The 16,593-nt window shown below is 46.7% G+C and overlaps 2 protein-coding genes across 4 annotated transcripts in view; both read right to left on the reverse strand.

The window, feature by feature from the left end:
- Positions 1 to 16,593, reverse strand: part of HMOX2 (heme oxygenase 2) — a 93,923-nt gene that overhangs the window by 31,383 nt on the left and 45,947 nt on the right. Inside the window, exons 1-3 of one of the 3 annotated variants that reach the window (XM_074965674.1) lie at positions 16,190 to 16,232; positions 10,099 to 10,173; positions 9,170 to 9,358 (exon numbers count right to left, since the gene is read on the reverse strand). The exons of 1 other annotated variant lie outside the window; for it this stretch is intronic. The gene's annotated coding sequence lies outside the window, so the exon portion shown is untranslated. Of the gene's footprint in view, positions 1 to 9,169; positions 9,359 to 10,098; positions 10,213 to 16,189; positions 16,233 to 16,593 lie in introns of those variants that run through there. One more of the 3 variants, XM_074965673.1, reaches the window with a different exon arrangement.
- Positions 6,603 to 16,593, reverse strand: part of LOC141994999 (uncharacterized) — a 58,517-nt gene continuing 48,526 nt past the window's right edge. Inside the window, exon 7 of the mRNA XM_074965671.1 lies at positions 6,603 to 9,083. Coding sequence (XP_074821772.1) covers positions 8,163 to 9,083 — 921 coding nt within the window. The 3' untranslated portion in view covers positions 6,603 to 8,162. The remainder of the gene's footprint in view (positions 9,084 to 16,593) is intronic.

The raw sequence follows: 16,593 nt of genomic DNA on the forward strand, positions 1-16,593 counted from the left end.
CACAGTTCCCAGCCAATGGGAGCTGCAGAGCCAGTGCTGGGGGCAGGGGCAGCCTGCAGAGCTTCCCTAATCGCCCCTGCACCTAGGGGCCAGACATGCCAGCTGCTTCTGGGAGCTGCACAGAGCCAGGGTAGGCAGGGGGCCTGCCTGAGCCCCACTGCACCGCTGAAAGGACTTTTAATGGGCCAGTCAGCGGTGCTGACTGGAGCCGCCAGGGTCCCTTTTCGACCAGGCGTTCTGGTCAAAAAACGGATGCCTGTCCACCCTTAATTAGCGCATGTTAAGTTCAGTTCTGGTGCTCTTTAGTCATACAGTAAGGATAACAACATTTCATTATCCCACGTCTAAAACTAAAGTGAATTTTAACTGAAAACAGCCAAAATTGATCACTTTGGCAAAGCAGGGCTGCCTGCTGATCCCCTAGGGAAAGTAGGTGTGTCTATGGAAATACAGGCTGCTCTTGGAAGTCTTTTCCTCCAGTTCATTGTCATGCTGTCTGGAGTGGCTCATGACTGAGAGAACCAACCTCAGGGCAGACTCTCAAAGAGCAGGGCAGGCACTAGGGTGACCAGGTGTCTGGTTTTTGACCGGAACGCTCGGTTGAAAAGGGACCCTGGCGGCTCTGGTCAGCACCACTGACTGGGCCGTTAAAAGTCCGGTCAGCGGTGCAGTGGGGCCTTCCACATTTCAAAAAGGATGTTGAAAAATCATACAAGAGTTATCTGAGCTCTGGAAAACGTGCCGTATAGTGAGAAACTAAAGAAGATAGATCTATTTAGTTTATCCAAGACAGGGTTAAGAGCTGACTGAATCACAGTCTATAAATACTTACATGGGAAAGAGATTTCTGATAGTAGATGGCTCTTTAATCTGTTATGGTCACAATATACAAATAGAGAAGCTGAAGTATTTTATGTTTTTATCCTTCTGGAAGGTTGCAACATAACACTACTTTATTTCTTAAGATCCAGAACTTTCACACACCAGAACCAAAAACAGGTTGCTCCCTAAGGCAAAGAGGCCCAACTCCCACCGCCTTGCTCTAGGTCAGCGGTTCTCAAACTGTGGGTTGGGACCCCAAAGTGGGTCATGACCCCATTTTAATGGGGTTGCCATGGCTGGCATTGGACTTGCTGGGCTTCATCTTTGGCTCCCCGACCTGGGGTGGCAAGGCTCAGGTTTCGGTCTCCCTTCCTGGGGTCATGTAGTAATTTTTGTTGTCAGAAGGGTGTCAAGGTACAATGAAGTTTGAGAACCCCTGTTCTAGGTTGGCTCTTTGCAGACTGACTGCTGAAAGACCCAGATAGCATACTTCCCTAGAGGGCCACTGTGATGGGTTTGGTCACAGAGACCCCCTTGGGACTGCCACCTGATGTGCTGAAATTACCTCCAAGCCCATTTTCCCTGATGGCTTGGGACTCCAGAACCCTGCCTTGTTGAGCCAGACACGATGGTCTGCTGCATCACAGACCCAGGTCTGAACCACGCCCCCAAAGCTGCAGGCTTTAACTGAAAACCACTCAGCAGGTTACCTATCTCCTCTACCCAGACACCCAATTCCCAGTGGGATCCAAACCCCAAATAAATCCGTTTTACTCTGTATAAAGCTTATATAGGGTAAACTCATGAATTGTCCGCCCTCTATAACACAGAGAGAGAGATATACACAGCTGTTTGCTCCCCCAGCTATTAATCACTTACTCTGGGTTTAATAATAAACAAAAGTGATTTTATTAAGTATAAAAAGGATTTAAGTGGTTTCAAGGAATAACAGACAGAACAAAGTAAGTTACCAAGAAAAATAAAACAAAACACACAAGTCTAAGCCTAATACATTTAAGAAACTGAATACAGGTAAATCTCACCCTCAGAGATGTTCCAATAAGCTTCTTTCACAGACTAGACTCCTTCCTAGTCTGGGCCCAATCCTTTCCCCTGGTACAGTTCTTGTTAGTTCCATCTCAGATGGTAACTAGGGGATTTCTCATGACTGGCAGCCCCCTTTGTTCTGGTCCACCTCCTTTTATGGCTTTGGCACAAGGAGGGAATATTTTGTCTCTCTGGGTCCCCACCCCTCCTTCTAAATGGAAAAGTACCAGGTTTAAGATGGATTCCAATACCAAGTGACATGGGCACATGTCCTGTGAGACCCCAAGCCTCCATTCTTTCCAGCCTGACTCACATGAACACAGGAAGTCTTACACATAAACAGAGCCATTTACAAATATTGTCCTAGTTAATGGGAGCCATCAAGATTCTAAACCACCACTAATGGACCACACTTTGCATAATTACAACAGGACTTCAGAGTAATACTTCATATTTCTAGCTTCCGTCACAAGAATGATACATTCATACAAATAGGATGAACACACTCAGTAAATTATAAGCTTTGTAATGATACCTTAAAAGAGACCTTTTGCATAAAGCATACTCCAGTTACAGTATATTCACACTCATAAGCATATTTCCATAAACATATGGAGTGCAACGTCACAGCCACTACTAACCTGGAAGCAGGACCTGGAAAACCCCTAAGAATTTAAAGTGATAGGTTATAATTTTAAGACAATTTTCAATACACCACACAATCTGTCAGAAAAAGGCTGAATGAGATCCATTCTGAAGCTGAAACTAGACAAATTCAGATTAGAAATAGGGTGCACATTTTTAACAAAGAGGTTAATTAGCTATTGGCATAACGTACCTAGGGACATGGTGGATTCTTTCTAAAACATCAGCTCTAGCTCAAACACAAATTATAAGTTTGATGCAAAGATTACTAGGTGAGGTTCTTTAGCCTGTGTTATGCAAGAAGTCAGACTTAGATGATCATAATGCCCCTTCAGGCCTTGATTTATTAATATATGAAAACTACAGTCTAGTGGTTAGAGATAGCCAAGCACAGTTTTGGCACGCTCATTCTGAGAGGCAGTGTGGCAAAGTGGAAATATTTGGGTCTGTCATAACAGAGACCTGTTTTTTATTCCCAGCTCTGCCTGAAGTGACATTGTGCAAGCTCTCAGTTATCAGCACAATGAAACAGTTACATAATAGTTGCCTGTCCTCAAAACAGTTGTGAAATATGCAGATATATTAACAGAAAAGCTGGGACTAGAACTCATGGTTTCCTAGCTTATAGCACATTCCATATAGGAGAAAGTCACCCCCATTCATATGGTATTTTATTCATAATGTGGGCAGGCGCGGCAGAACTCAAAGGGGACCTTTAAATCACCACTGGAGTTCCATGGTAGCTGTAGCTGCGGCAGCGGCTGGGAGCCCCAAGGCTCTGGCAGCAATTTAAAGGGCCAGGGGCTCTGGCTGCTGCCAGGAGCCCAGGGCCCTTTTAAATTGCCCACCTGGGGAAGCTGCCGCCTGCTGGTACGGTTGGCTGTGTACCGGCTCTTGCCGGTACACCCGACCAGACCAGCTTACTTTCCCGTCTGAAGGCAATACTTATATACTGTCTGACATTGACAATATGGCAGCATTTATTGGGAGGAAATCTGAGCATCTGTGTACAGGAGTAGCACCCGCTTCCACCAAAACTGAAAATCAACCAATAATTCGGAAATAGGCTTGGAATACTGGCAAAGTTGAAATTTATAACAGATGACCAAAAATCTGGGAATTCAAAGCCATTGAAACAAAAGGGATTGAGATCTTCATTTGATAAATCCTACCAAGATCCCTGATGCATTTAGTTTTGACTCTTGCTTTACTGACAGGATTGAGTTTATAGTGAATGGATGAATTATGATTACTGCTTGTTTATAAGAAATCATTTATGTCAGCTACAGACCTGTATTTTCAATTTACTTCTTTTTACAAGGCATTTAATGCCTGAAATTGAATCTGCCATACACGAATCTTTGTGACTTATAAGCCTCTAAAATGTTTCTGTGGCTTTTACAGTGCAGCAGTAGTTCTTCAGCCAGACAGCTCTATACTCTTGCAGCAGTTATGATAGTGCATCTCAAGAAACAAATGTGCTCTAGAGGGCCAGGTCCTTCCAGGAAGTAATGGCTCACAGGACAGCCAGAGTCTCCAAGCATGGCAACTCAGACCTCCAGGAGGCTAGTGCCCAGTGATAAGCCAGTGCAACCCAGGAGGCCAGACAAGCCAGTTGCTATAATATCCACTCAGTCGGCTCTGACTGCCTCATTTGGAGCTTTGCTTCCAGCATGCAGAGATTTAACCCATTAGTTTACAGGGGATTTCCTAGTTTGATAATTTGCATCATAGATGCCTTTCAAAATATTGTTATAAACTGAAATAAAAAATTAAAAATAAAACACCTCCCCAAGACTAGGAGCTGGGTAGAGGTGAAGAGACATGTTAGGTGTATGTGACACTTTTGGGGTAAATCACTACCACCCATTCACAGCAGGAGGGAGCCTTGTCTGTGCCCACCAGGGGAAACTCTCCCTAACCACTGGCTGCTGGAACCACAACTGCTCTGCGGCCCCCACTCTCTCCCTCTGGAGACTAGCAATTAGCACACTCCACCTTGCTATACTTGAGTGCCCAGTCCATTGTCTTCTGGACATCTGCTGACTCCGAGGAAGCCGTGCACTCCAGTTTAGTGGCTTCACTTCAGTTCAGCGGCTTCACTTCAGTTCAGCATTCTCATTGGCACAAGGCACTCAGACATAGCTATAGTAAAATCAAACTGACGTTTATTTAACAAAGGTTGAGTTAAGGATTCAACTAAGGCAAGTTAAAGAATTTGGAAACATAAGGTTACAGGTAAAAGAAAAATATAAAACTTCCTGCCTAGGGAGCTGTGGAAGCTCCTTCACTTGAGGTTTTCAAAAGGAGGCTGGACAGCCATCTGTCTTGGATGGTATAGACACAACAAATCCTGCATCTTGGCAGGGGATTAGACTAGATGACCCTTGAAGTTCCTTCTAACCCTATGGTTCTATGAACCTACAGCCTATACCTATTAAGTTATTTTCCTGTCTAATAAGGTATTTCTCACCCAGTGGTCAGTCCTTACAGCACTTGTGTAGTCCAAAGAGCTGGGATTCACTTTTCATGAGACACTCCCACTGGCTGAATATCACCTCTATGATGGATAACATCTTGTGCTCTTTCCTCTTCTGTTACACGGTTACAGACTATTGTCTCTTACAGCAGGGGGTTCCCTAGTCAGAGACTTTTCTTGCGGCTCTTTTGTCTTTGTAAATGCGCAAGCCTACATCTGAACCAGACAGCAAACACGGGACTCGGGCTGGCTCCACGTCAATTGTTTTCAATGTTGACGGAGTCAACACTCAGACTCCCTGCCTCAGATGACAAGTTTCACTTCCAACAGTTTTGGAACATCATATCCTGCATGTTACATAACTCTAAAACTATTTTCCTGTACAAACATCTCACAATAACCATAACAATCAGCTAGTTCTTAGCTTTTGACAGAGACCAGACAAAACCCCCTTTGGTGAAATATTAAGAAGATGGTGAGACACAGGGGTAATATACCTGTCTGGGTATGTCTGTGTTACAGGTTAGATACCACTTCATCTGCATAGATGGTTTGGTTGGAGAGTAGCACTGGATACAGTTTGTAGGTTATGGAGCAGCTTCACAGCTGCAGCAGAATTAAGGTTGAAATACCATTTCTGTTCAAAGGTAATTTTTTTTAAGTGTTCCACATGCATGGTCAAATAGGCCTGAAAATCACTATGCCAGTAAGTGGATCAGGACAGAATTTATGGTGCACTTTTGGGCAATGGGTAGCTGTAGCAGATAAGCTAGACACTTGGACCTAGATTCTTCACGCTACCTGAATTGCACTTGGACGGAATGAAAAGAGGGGACCATGGAACCATTTGTAGCTCCCTGATTTGGGGCCACATGGCAAATTAGGGCTGCCCAGGGCAAAGAGAAAAGAATGGTTACTTACTCTACAGCAACTGTGGTTGTTCAAGATATGTCATCTACATGTATTCCACTTCTGGTGACTCACAAGCAGTGACCTCCCATTCCAGAGATGGGTGCTCGGAGTCTATTGAAACAACCATTGTAAGACAGCTCTACCAAAGAGGACCCGGCCCACGCATGCTAGAGCTATCATTACCATAATGTGATTTGCATAGAGGGCCAACCCACAGGAAACCCAGAGAGGAAGTCAGGGTGTGATGCTGCACGGGATCCTTGTCACTCATACCCACCTTTGTGGCCATTTCCTTGGCTCTGTGAGGGCCAGTGCAAGCCAGCGCTTTCTCCTGACTCCCTCTCTGGGTCTTCTGTGGTTTGGCTCTCTGGCCAAGTCACATACCCTGGATGGGGAGTGAACTGTTAACTACATGTTCAACTTGAAGTTCACAAACAATGTACATACACCTCTACACAGATATAAATACAAATTAAGCAGAGCACACATTCCTTTGTTTGAGACAGACCTGTTTGCCAGCCTCAGTTTGGAACGTGTTAATAACACCATACAGTGGAATCTTATTACTTCAATTAGCAGACAATACTCAGATGATCACAAGTGGTCTGTCATTGGTGCTTGAGTTTTATGGAGCCAGAACCTCCAAGGGGGGGCCTTTGAGAGAAAATAGGCCAGTGGAGTATGCTGGGGGGGGGGGGGTTAATCCAGAGAAAGGGACAGAACAGGAAATTGGGGGATTCCAAAAAGTGCCACAAGACAAAATCCGGACATCTGATGGGAGCCAAAAGCCTGAGATGGAGTCTGGCCAGAACATCTGAAAACAAGCTCTGGCTGTTCAGTTTAAACAAAGAAAATTAGTTAAATTCTTAAAGATAAATGGAAGCCACAAAGAGAAGAATAGTGCTGAAGACACTCCAGAAAGAAGAAGACAGGGTACGCTGTCTCCAGCTGAAGTGTCCGTATAACCAGTCTCTCAGGAAGGAGCCATGCCAGTTCTAAGACCCTGTCTACAATAAGGAAATTTGCACCGGTGTCACTACATCTATGTTATCAGACTGAGCTGCTCTGATGACAGCCCCAATTTGTGCTGTGCAGCACATCTACAGTTATTATATTGGTGCAATTTCTTTAATACAGCCAGAACCTGAATGATCCCTTGTGTTTCCACGTACCCGATTTCTGGTGTTCACAAGCATTTGTAAATGGGCTGGATATAGTGATTTATGCTAACCCTATTTGGGGATCTTTTTGACATACTTCTTGACAGTGAGAAAATTTCCAGGCAACTGGAGGAGACATGGATTTTTAGGCAATTTAAAAAATAATGAAGATGATGTTTTTTGAAACTAGAATTAAACTCATAGGCTGTAGCATTTCCAGATGCAGCAGTAACCACACTCAGAGGAAAAACTAAAAGAATCCTTAATCCCATAACTCTGTTAATATTCCAAGTTATTAACAGGTACAAGAGAATCCCAAAAAAGAAGCTGTTTTTTTAAACTGTAAACTCTTCCAGACAGGAACCATGTAATCCTGTTCGTGCAGCACCTAACACAACGTGGCCAATGGGCACTACTGTAATATAGATATTAATATTATCTCAGTTTTACAGACAGGTAAACCTAGGTACAGCAAGGTGAAGTGAGCTAAGGTCACAGAAAAAAAAAATCAATGACAGAGTTGGAAGTAGAACCCAAGAGCCCTGACTCTCCACCTCCTTCTCTAAACCACTAGAAAACAATCCCTAGCAGAGCCAGAAATAAAACAGCCCTACTCCTATCCCACTCATCTTGATATTACATAGAAATGAGTCCTGAAATACCCCAAAAGCCCCATTTGACTGTGAAAATCTCACTATAAATTGTCTAAAGCCCATCCTGGGCATAGGGGAATAGGGCAATTTTATCTTTTCTCTTAAATGTATGTTTATTGACAACCTTCACAACATGACTTCTCTCCAATTATACCAACAGCTTCCCTTTTATCTCCAAATGCTCCATCCTCCTGCTGCCCACAGCACCTCCTGGTCTCTGGCTCTGGCTCCCACCATACATTCCTCTCCACACCTCAGGCCCCTATATGACTCGTCTCTCTATACCAACATTTCCTCTTGTTTAACTTGACCATCCTCAGCAAGGCATTTTTCATTCTCTGTGAAAAGAGAAGAGCCTTATGGACTCAAAGCAAGAAACATGCCTGGCTACTATCCATTGGGAGACTCTGGAGGGGTATCTGACATGAAGCTTTCAGCCCATTTTTAGGGTTTCCCTCCCATGTGGATTCTCTGATGTCGAATGAGGGCAGAGCTCACAGTGAAGCCCTTTCCACAGTCGACACATTCATAGGGTCTCTCCCCAGTGTGGATTCTCTGATGCTGAATAAGATGCGCGCTCTGACGGAAGCTTTCACCACATTCAGTACACTCATAGGGTTTCTGTCCTGTGTGGATTCTCTGATGTCGAAGAAGGGCTGATCTCCAAAGGAAGCCTTTCCCACAGTCAGCACATTCATAGGGCTTTTCCCCTGTGTGAACTCTCCGGTGCTGAATCAGGTGTGAGCTCACTGTGAAGCTTTTCCCACACTCAGCACACTCATAAGGTCTTTCCCCCGTGTGAAATCTCTGATGCTGAATGAGGGCAGAGCTCACACTGAAGCTCTTCCCACACTCGGAACACTCATAGGGTCTCTCACCCGTATGAATTCGCTGATGCTGAATAAGGTGCGAGCGCTGCCGAAAGCTTTCCCCACACTCGGTGCATTCATAAGGTTTCTCTCCAGTATGGGTTCTCTGATGTTGAGTAAGGGCTGAGCTCACACTGAAGCTCTTCCCACAGTCACCACATTTGTAGGGTCTCTCACCCGTGTGAACTCTCTGGTGCAGGATAAGCTGTGAGTTCCCAATGAAGCTCTTGCCACACTCACCACATTTATAGGGTTTTTCTCCTGTGTGGATTATCTGATGCCGAATGAGTTTTGAGCTCATACTGAAGCTTTTCCCACACTCGGTACATTCATAGGGTCTCTCCCCCGTGTGCTTTGTCTTATGCTGAATAAGATGTGAGCGCTGCCGGAAGCTTTCCCCACACTCAGCACATCCAAAGGGTTTCTCTCCGGTGTGAATCCTTTGATGTTGTCTGAGGTTTGATCTCAGCCGGAAGCTTTTCCCACAGTCATCACATATTATTGATTTCCCCATTTTGGGATTTCCTAGGTGGATAATGTCTGGCAGTTTCCTAAAACCTATTTCACATGCAGTTGATTTACCTTGTCTCTTTCCTGGAGGAGTGTTTTGGTGCCTTTCTGATCTGTGCTGACCCTCACAAGCTTTATCCTGCTCAGGAGACTGGGAAATATTCCTTTGGGATGCTCCTGATAATGTGCCATGTGGTTCCATTGACTCATGACTGTCCTGGTGTGGATTCTCCTCCTCATTCTCATTCACAATCCCATCACCTGTTAGAATAAAATGAGAATCTAGAGAAGAGTGACTGGAGAAAAAGGAAACCTTGGGAAAGGGAATATCATATTTCCATATGAACACATTGTAGCTACTGTTTTTTACAGGTGACCCATAAGATAGTAAAAGAATGGTGAAAAGAACCTTCTGAATAAACAGCACAGCAGAAAAGCACCCGTAACGAATTTTAGAGGAAATGTTATAAATTAAGTTATATTGTTTAAAGGGAGAATTGATTTTTTTTTAAAATTTAGTCAAAAAATCAAGTTGACCACAGCTCCTGGGAGACCCAATCAGGGACCCACTCCCTAGACACTGAACAAACAACTAATAAGTAGAGTCCCTGTCCCAGAGTGCTCACAGTCTAGCTTGAAATACGGTTTCAGGACTAGAAGGGTTCCAGGTTTCAAACAGGACTAAAATCTGAGAGCAGAACTGAACTGAAACTGAGACTGAAACTGAACTGAGAGCAGATTCTTTCCCCAAAGCGGGGGAGAGGCCCTATTTTCCCTCCACATTCCATCTGAACTCTCAGCAGAACAACAAGTGAGGTCACAGACGCCCACCTGAAGTTAATCAATATGGCTGGGAAGCCCTCAGAGATATCTGTCTTGAGAACATGATGAGTATTGGTTACAATAATGGGACAAAATGGTGCACAGCACTTCTGCGGGAATTCCAGAGTTTTATTCTACTCACTGACAGTTCTCCAGAGACAGTTGAGCTTATTCCTCACCTGCACAGGTGCCACTCAGCATCTCCTTTTCCTCGTAGTCCAGAAGATCAGGAACCCACGGCTCTTCCTCTCATTCTATGAGGGAGATTATATCTGGTTTTTTAACTGGAAATTCTGCTCAGGGTGGGAAAAATGAGCAAGATCAAGGTTTGTCACATCTTGCTACAAAAAATCCTGCCTCTCTCTTTGCTGGGGGGACATTTCATCTGCATGGAAAGGAAATAGCTCCTGGGAAAGTCAGATGTGCTGTTAAGTGTGTTGTGCCACTTGTAGGAGATTCAGAGATCTCCACACCATGGGGGACTATGGCAGAGTATTACTGTGCCATTTGCACATCTCTAACCCAGCCGGTTAGAGACCAGGGCCTGCTAGAGAATAGAACCAGCCCCAAGAGTGGAGGAACAGCCATTCTATGTGTGTGACTGACCAGTGACAGGTTAATGTCACAGTTTTTTCCCCCTTGGAAGCCCTGGGCAGAGGGAGATTGGCAGTGGTGTGGTTTCTCTGATCCTCCTTCCCAAATGGAGGAGATAGGAGAATACAGTCTCTTCCCACAAGCTTTTGGAGCTATCAGGAGTGAATACATAACAGGGAGTATGCCACCAGGCATTTGCTGATGGTGGTGACCCCCTATCTAGGCCACAGGGCTGCTGAAGAGAAGGAACAATGTCCTGTTCTATGCTAGCACTGCCTGCTCCCACTCACTTGTCCACAGAATATCAGGGTTGGAAGGGACCTCAGGAGGTCATCTAGTCCAGCCCCCTGCTCAAAGCAGGACCGATCCACAACTAAATCATCCCAGCCAGGGCTTTGTCAAGCCTGACCTTAAAAATGTCTAAGGAAGGAGATTCCACCACCTCCCTAGGTAACGCATTCCAGTGCTTCACCACCCTCCTAGTGAAAAAGTTTTTCCTAATATCCAACCTAAACCTCCCCCCACTGCAACTTGAGACCATTACTCTTTGTTCTGTCATCTGCTAGCACTGAGAACAGCCTAGCTCCATCCCCTTTGGACCCCCTTTCAGGTAGTTGAAAGCAGCTATCAAATCCCCCCTCATTCTTCTTTTCTGCAGACTAAATAATCCCAGTTCCCTCAGCCTCTCCTCATACATCATGTGCTCCAGCCCCCTAATAATTTTTGTTGCCCTCCACTGGACTCTTTCCAAATCCTCCTTGTAGTGTGGGGCCCAAAATTGGACCCAGTACTCCAGAGGAGGCCTCACCAATGCCAAATAGAGGGGAATGATCATGTCCCTCGATCTGCTGGCAATGCTCGTACCTATACAGCCCAAAATGCCATTAGCCTTCTTGGCAACAAGGGCACACTGTTGACTCATATCCAGCTTTTCGTCCACTGTATCCCCTAGGTCATTTTCTGCAGGACTGCTGCCTAGCCACTCAGGCCCTAGTCTGTAGCTGTGCATGAGATTCTTCCATCCTAAGTGCAGGACTCTGCACTTGTCCTTGTTGAACCTCATCAGATTTCTTTTGGCCCAATCCTCCAATTTGTCTAGGGCCCTCTGTATCCTATCCCTACCCTCCAGCGTATCTACCACTCCTCCCAGTTTAGTGTCATCTGCAAACTTGCTGAGGGTGCAATCCAGGTGATTCTCCAGATCATTAATGAAGATATTGAACAAAACCGGTCCCAGGACCGACTCTTGGGGCACTCCACTTGATACCGGCTGCCAACTAGACATGGAACCATTGATCACTACCTGCTGAGCCTGATGATCTAGCCAGCTTTCTATCCACCTTACAGTCCATTCATCCAGCCCATACTTCTTTAACATGCTGGCAAGAATACTGTGGGAGACCGTATCAAAAGCTTTGTTAAAGTCAAGGAATAACAGGTTCACTACTTTCCCCTCATCCACAGAGCCAGTTCTCATCATAGAAGGCAATTAGGTTAGCCAGGCATGACTTGCCCTTGGTGAATCCATGCTGACTTTCCTGATCACTTTCCTCTCCTCAAAGTGCTTCAGAATTGATTCCTTGAAGACCTGCTCCATGATTTTTCCAGGGACTGAGGTGAGGCTGACTGGCCTGTAGTTCCCCGGATCCTCCTCCTTCCCTTTTTTAAAGATGGGCGCTACATTAGCTTTTTTCCAGTCATCCGGGACCTCCCCCAATAGTCATGAGTTTTCAAAGATAATGACCAATGGCTCTGCAATCACATCCGCCAACTCCTTTAGCACCGTTGGATGCAGTGCATCTGGCCCCATGGACTTGTGCTCATCTAGCTTTTCTAAATAGTCCTGAACCACTTCTTTCTCCACAGAGGGCTGGTCACCTCCTCCCCATACTGTGCTGCCCAGTGCAGTAGTCTGAGAGCTGACCTTGTTTGTGAAGACAGAGGCAAAAAAAGCATTGAGTACATTAGCTTTTTCCACATCCTCTGTCACTATGTTGCCTCCCCCATTCAGTAAAGGGCTCACACTTTCCCTGACCTGAAGGAAAGAGGCCAACTCCTGTTCTCCCCACTCTTACTCTACTCTTCCATGGAGACCAGGGAAAACTCTCTCTGCCACTTCCATGTGGATGGGACTGCTGGGAACGACCTCAGGGCCCCTGTGGGAGACATTCCACTAGCCAAAGAAGAAAGTAGATTGGCGTGTGACTGGGGGTCTGAATAGAAAGGTGACTAATATGTGAGAGATATGGGCCTGAGGGGTAGAATGGCAGGATGACTGGTGTGTAAGTGGCTAGGTCTGTATGTGACAGCGTGGGTGATGTACGATTTGTGTGGGGTAGACTGGAATTGGGGCGGGGGGGGTCATGACCTAAGAGTGGCAATTTTGGGACATCTGAATGAGAAACTGGGCTGAGTGAGGAAGGTGAGGAAACTGTTGGTGGGGAGGTGAAGAGAGTATTAAAGGATGAAGAGTGGGGGTAAAATATTAAGAGAGAAGAGGGGGAAAGGGAGGAGAAAGCATGATTCAGGAAAGGCAAGGGGGACTGAAAGAGAAGGAAATAAGCAGGGAGAGGGATAGAGCATAAAATGAGAGTGGGAAGAAAAAGAAAGAAAGAAAGATAAATAAATACATACATACAGGAAAGGGAAAAAAGAAAGAAAAACTCCAAAGAAGAGACAAACACAAATTACTCAGTTATTTTTGGGCTGCTTGAAAGATATTGCGTAGACTGTTTCTACCTTCCAGGAACCAGAGAAGAACGCAGAGCTAAAGTCACCCTGGGAACACCAGAGACCACAAAGCTCCTACTAAAAATGGACAAATAAATCCTTCATCACCGATAGCAGAATCTGGTCATTCTCCTGCTCAATGTCTTTGCAGAGGGCCCCTCCCACCTTAAAGGTCCCTCTCTGCCTAGGTTAAACACGTAGCTGCTTCCTCAAGCGTCACTGGCATCACTCCCTTTTTTTGGTCCTGAAAGAAAGAGACTTTGGGAGGACTAGAATAGATAGAAGAACAGAGAGACACTATTGAAGCAAACTTCACCATCACAGCTGCCACCCCCCACCACCTCTTGGGATGCTGGGTTTTTGTCATCCCAAGAGATTTCCTGACTAGACCAGGCTAGCAAGAGGGATACAAATGACATCACCCTCCCTACCAGCTCTAGCTGAATCCAAAATACCACCTGAGATGAAATGGGATGGGTCTTTAACACAATAGCTCCAGCCCACCTCAACTAACTTCCTGTCTTTTCCCCAAAGGATAGTATCAAAGATGGTAATAACTATCTAAGAGATTGTCAAACAAGGGGGTTTTGCTTCTAAAACTCTCTCCAGCTAGAGAGAAAGGGAATAAGAAATGTTGTTAAAATGAAAGCCTTACTTAATACTTTACATTTCAACACTTTAACTGTTTTTCCTTTTCTATATCTTTAATAAAAGGTTAAAATGGTGCATTTGCCATGGTACTAAGCAGGCTGAGATATGCCAAACTTCAGACCTTCTTACTGTTTAGTGACTGGGTTATCTTAGCCCATATATTCCATCTAAATTAATATAACAGGTAATCTGGAGTGACACACAGGAAGCTATTCTACAACTTGTCAGGGTGATAAAGGGTTTTGGTCCATTTTAAAGCTAAATTCTCCTCAGGCTTTCCTTGGGCACAGATATTCTAAACTCTGATATTGAAAACCACTTGGTCCCTTTACTACAGTCCAGACCCAGCATCTTCCCCGGAACTAAATGAACCAAGACCTTTGTGTAACCTCCCTTTAACAGACTGAACAAATTTCTGTAGAGGAGCAAAATAAAACACTACACTTTGGGGAGCTTCCCTGACAATGTCCCTAAGAGCAGTGCATTTCCTCTGCTGCATGGTTACTAGGCAGAGATAGGGCACTGCCTTTTTACTCTTGTTCTTCTCAATTTGCACAGTGATGATGCAGTAACAGGACTGGGTAGCACTGGGAGCTCATCACCTCTCATTATTTTTCCTGTCTCTTTCAGTCCCTCTTCCTTTCTATCTCCTCCCACTCTGCTGGGAGATTTGGTGACTTCCATTTCCGGGTGCATAGGCGCTCCCCTATCTGGATTGGCTCCTGCATGTGCTAACAGGACCAAGAACCCGTGTGTGAGTGTCAGTAAAGTCAGCAGATCTGAGCCGTACAGTCACACATGGAGCAGACATGGGGGGTGGAAGGGGCCATAGGCGGCAAGTTATATTGGCCCGTGGTGCCTTGGCATCAGCAATATTCAGAGCCCAGGGGCCCAGCTCCACCAATATTTGGGGCTGGGTGTCCCCCCACCCTGCCCACCTGCCACCACCTCACGCCTCCTAGGAGTGTCCCCTGGCCTCCCCTTGGTGCCCCCACCCACCGGAGCAGAGTGTCCCTGCCTCTGCTGTGCAGCTCCATGCTGCCTCCCTGCAGCAACTGCTGCCGCAGGGTCCTAGTGCCCCCCCTCCCCCTCTCGACTGCCAGGGAAGACTGACTGTGAGCCTGCCTTTCCACCTCAGACCCTTCCCTTTTCTGGCAGGACCCTCCACCAGCACAGGGGGCCCCCCCTGCCCGCAGTCATAGCTCCTGCCCCATGCTGGGCAAGGAGACAGCCCCATTGCTCACTCCCAGTGAGGCTACAATCAGGGGCAACAGCAGGGGAGGAGGCACATGCAGCACCCCCCCGCACCCACCATGGGGGAGGCAAGGGAGATTCCTGGACCTGAGAGAGGCCCTAGGAGCACATGCAGTGACAGTGGTGGGGATGAATGTGCTGCTGAGGGGGCAGGAAAGGGGGGCTCCTCCCCCAGAGCTCACTGCTGCCAACAGGGAAAGGGCTGGGGGAGTCCTCCTCTCTGGGCCCTGTCCCAGAGCAGCCTTCCTGCACCCCAAACTCATCCCCAGCCCTGCCCCACCCCAGAGCCCACACCCCCAGCCAGAGCTTTCACCCCCCCACACACCCCCTCAACCCTAGCCCTGAGCCCCTCCACCACCCCAAACACCTTATCCCCAGTCCTAGCCAGAGCCCTCATCCCCCTGCACTCCAACCCCCTGCCTTAGCCCTGAGCCTCTCCAACACCACAAACCCCTCATCTCCAGTCCCAGCCAGAGCCCTCATCCCCCCCACACCCTAACCCTCTGCCTGAGCCCCTCCAGCACCCCAGACACCTTATCCCCAGTCCCAGTCAGAGCCCTCATCCCCCTGTACTCCAACCCTCTGCCCCAGCCCTGAGCCTCTCCAACACCCCAAACCCCCCAGCCCCAGACAGAGCCCTCACCCCCTACACCCTTACTCTCATCCTGAGCCCCTCCCAAACCCCTCATCTGCAGCCATACTTCAAAGCCCTCACCCCCCACCCCTGCAGCCCCTCCCTCTGCACCCCCTCCCAGAGTCTGCACCCTGCACCCCAATCCCCTGCCCCAGCATAGGGCCTGCACCCCAGACCTCCTCCCCCATCCAAACTCCCTCCCAGAGCCTTAGGCAGGTGGGGGGTGGAGTTTGGGCAGGGGCGGGTTCTGGGCACCACCAAAAATTATACAAACCTGCCGCCCCGGAAGGCGCAGATTTACAATCACGTTCCCCAAGTTCTCTCGGTTACCTGGAGTCTTCGCTCCGAAAGAAGCTAGTTACAGTCTGAAACTATCCCCCACCTTACTTGGAACAGAAAAATCTTACCATACAAAACAGGAAGAGAAGAAAGTGAACCGCAGCTACCGTGCTCGGGCTCCTGGTAAAAATAAGGCAGCAGCAGCAGACTCAGAAGCGGGAGCGCTAGCCTTTGTCACGTGACAGTGGTAATGCTAAGGAACCAGGAATTGTCATGTGACAATAGCAGCAACTTACAGAATCCCTTTTTCCCAGAGCTGAACAAGGGAGTTGTCTAGATGCAACCACTGGCTCATTTTGTTGTTCTTTTAATGTTAAATAATAGGCAAAAGCATAACAACTCTGTGCTCTGAACAAGACTAAACTAGTGCCAACAAAGAGAACGATTTTATTGTATGGAAATGAGAAACCGCTAGGTTTGATGGGTTCATTCAACAAAACAGTGACAAAGGAGTGCACTGGCCACAGAATCA

This window comes from Natator depressus, chromosome 10 (genome assembly GCF_965152275.1).
Source record: "Natator depressus isolate rNatDep1 chromosome 10, rNatDep2.hap1, whole genome shotgun sequence".
Classification (NCBI taxonomy): domain Eukaryota; kingdom Metazoa; phylum Chordata; order Testudines; family Cheloniidae; genus Natator; species Natator depressus.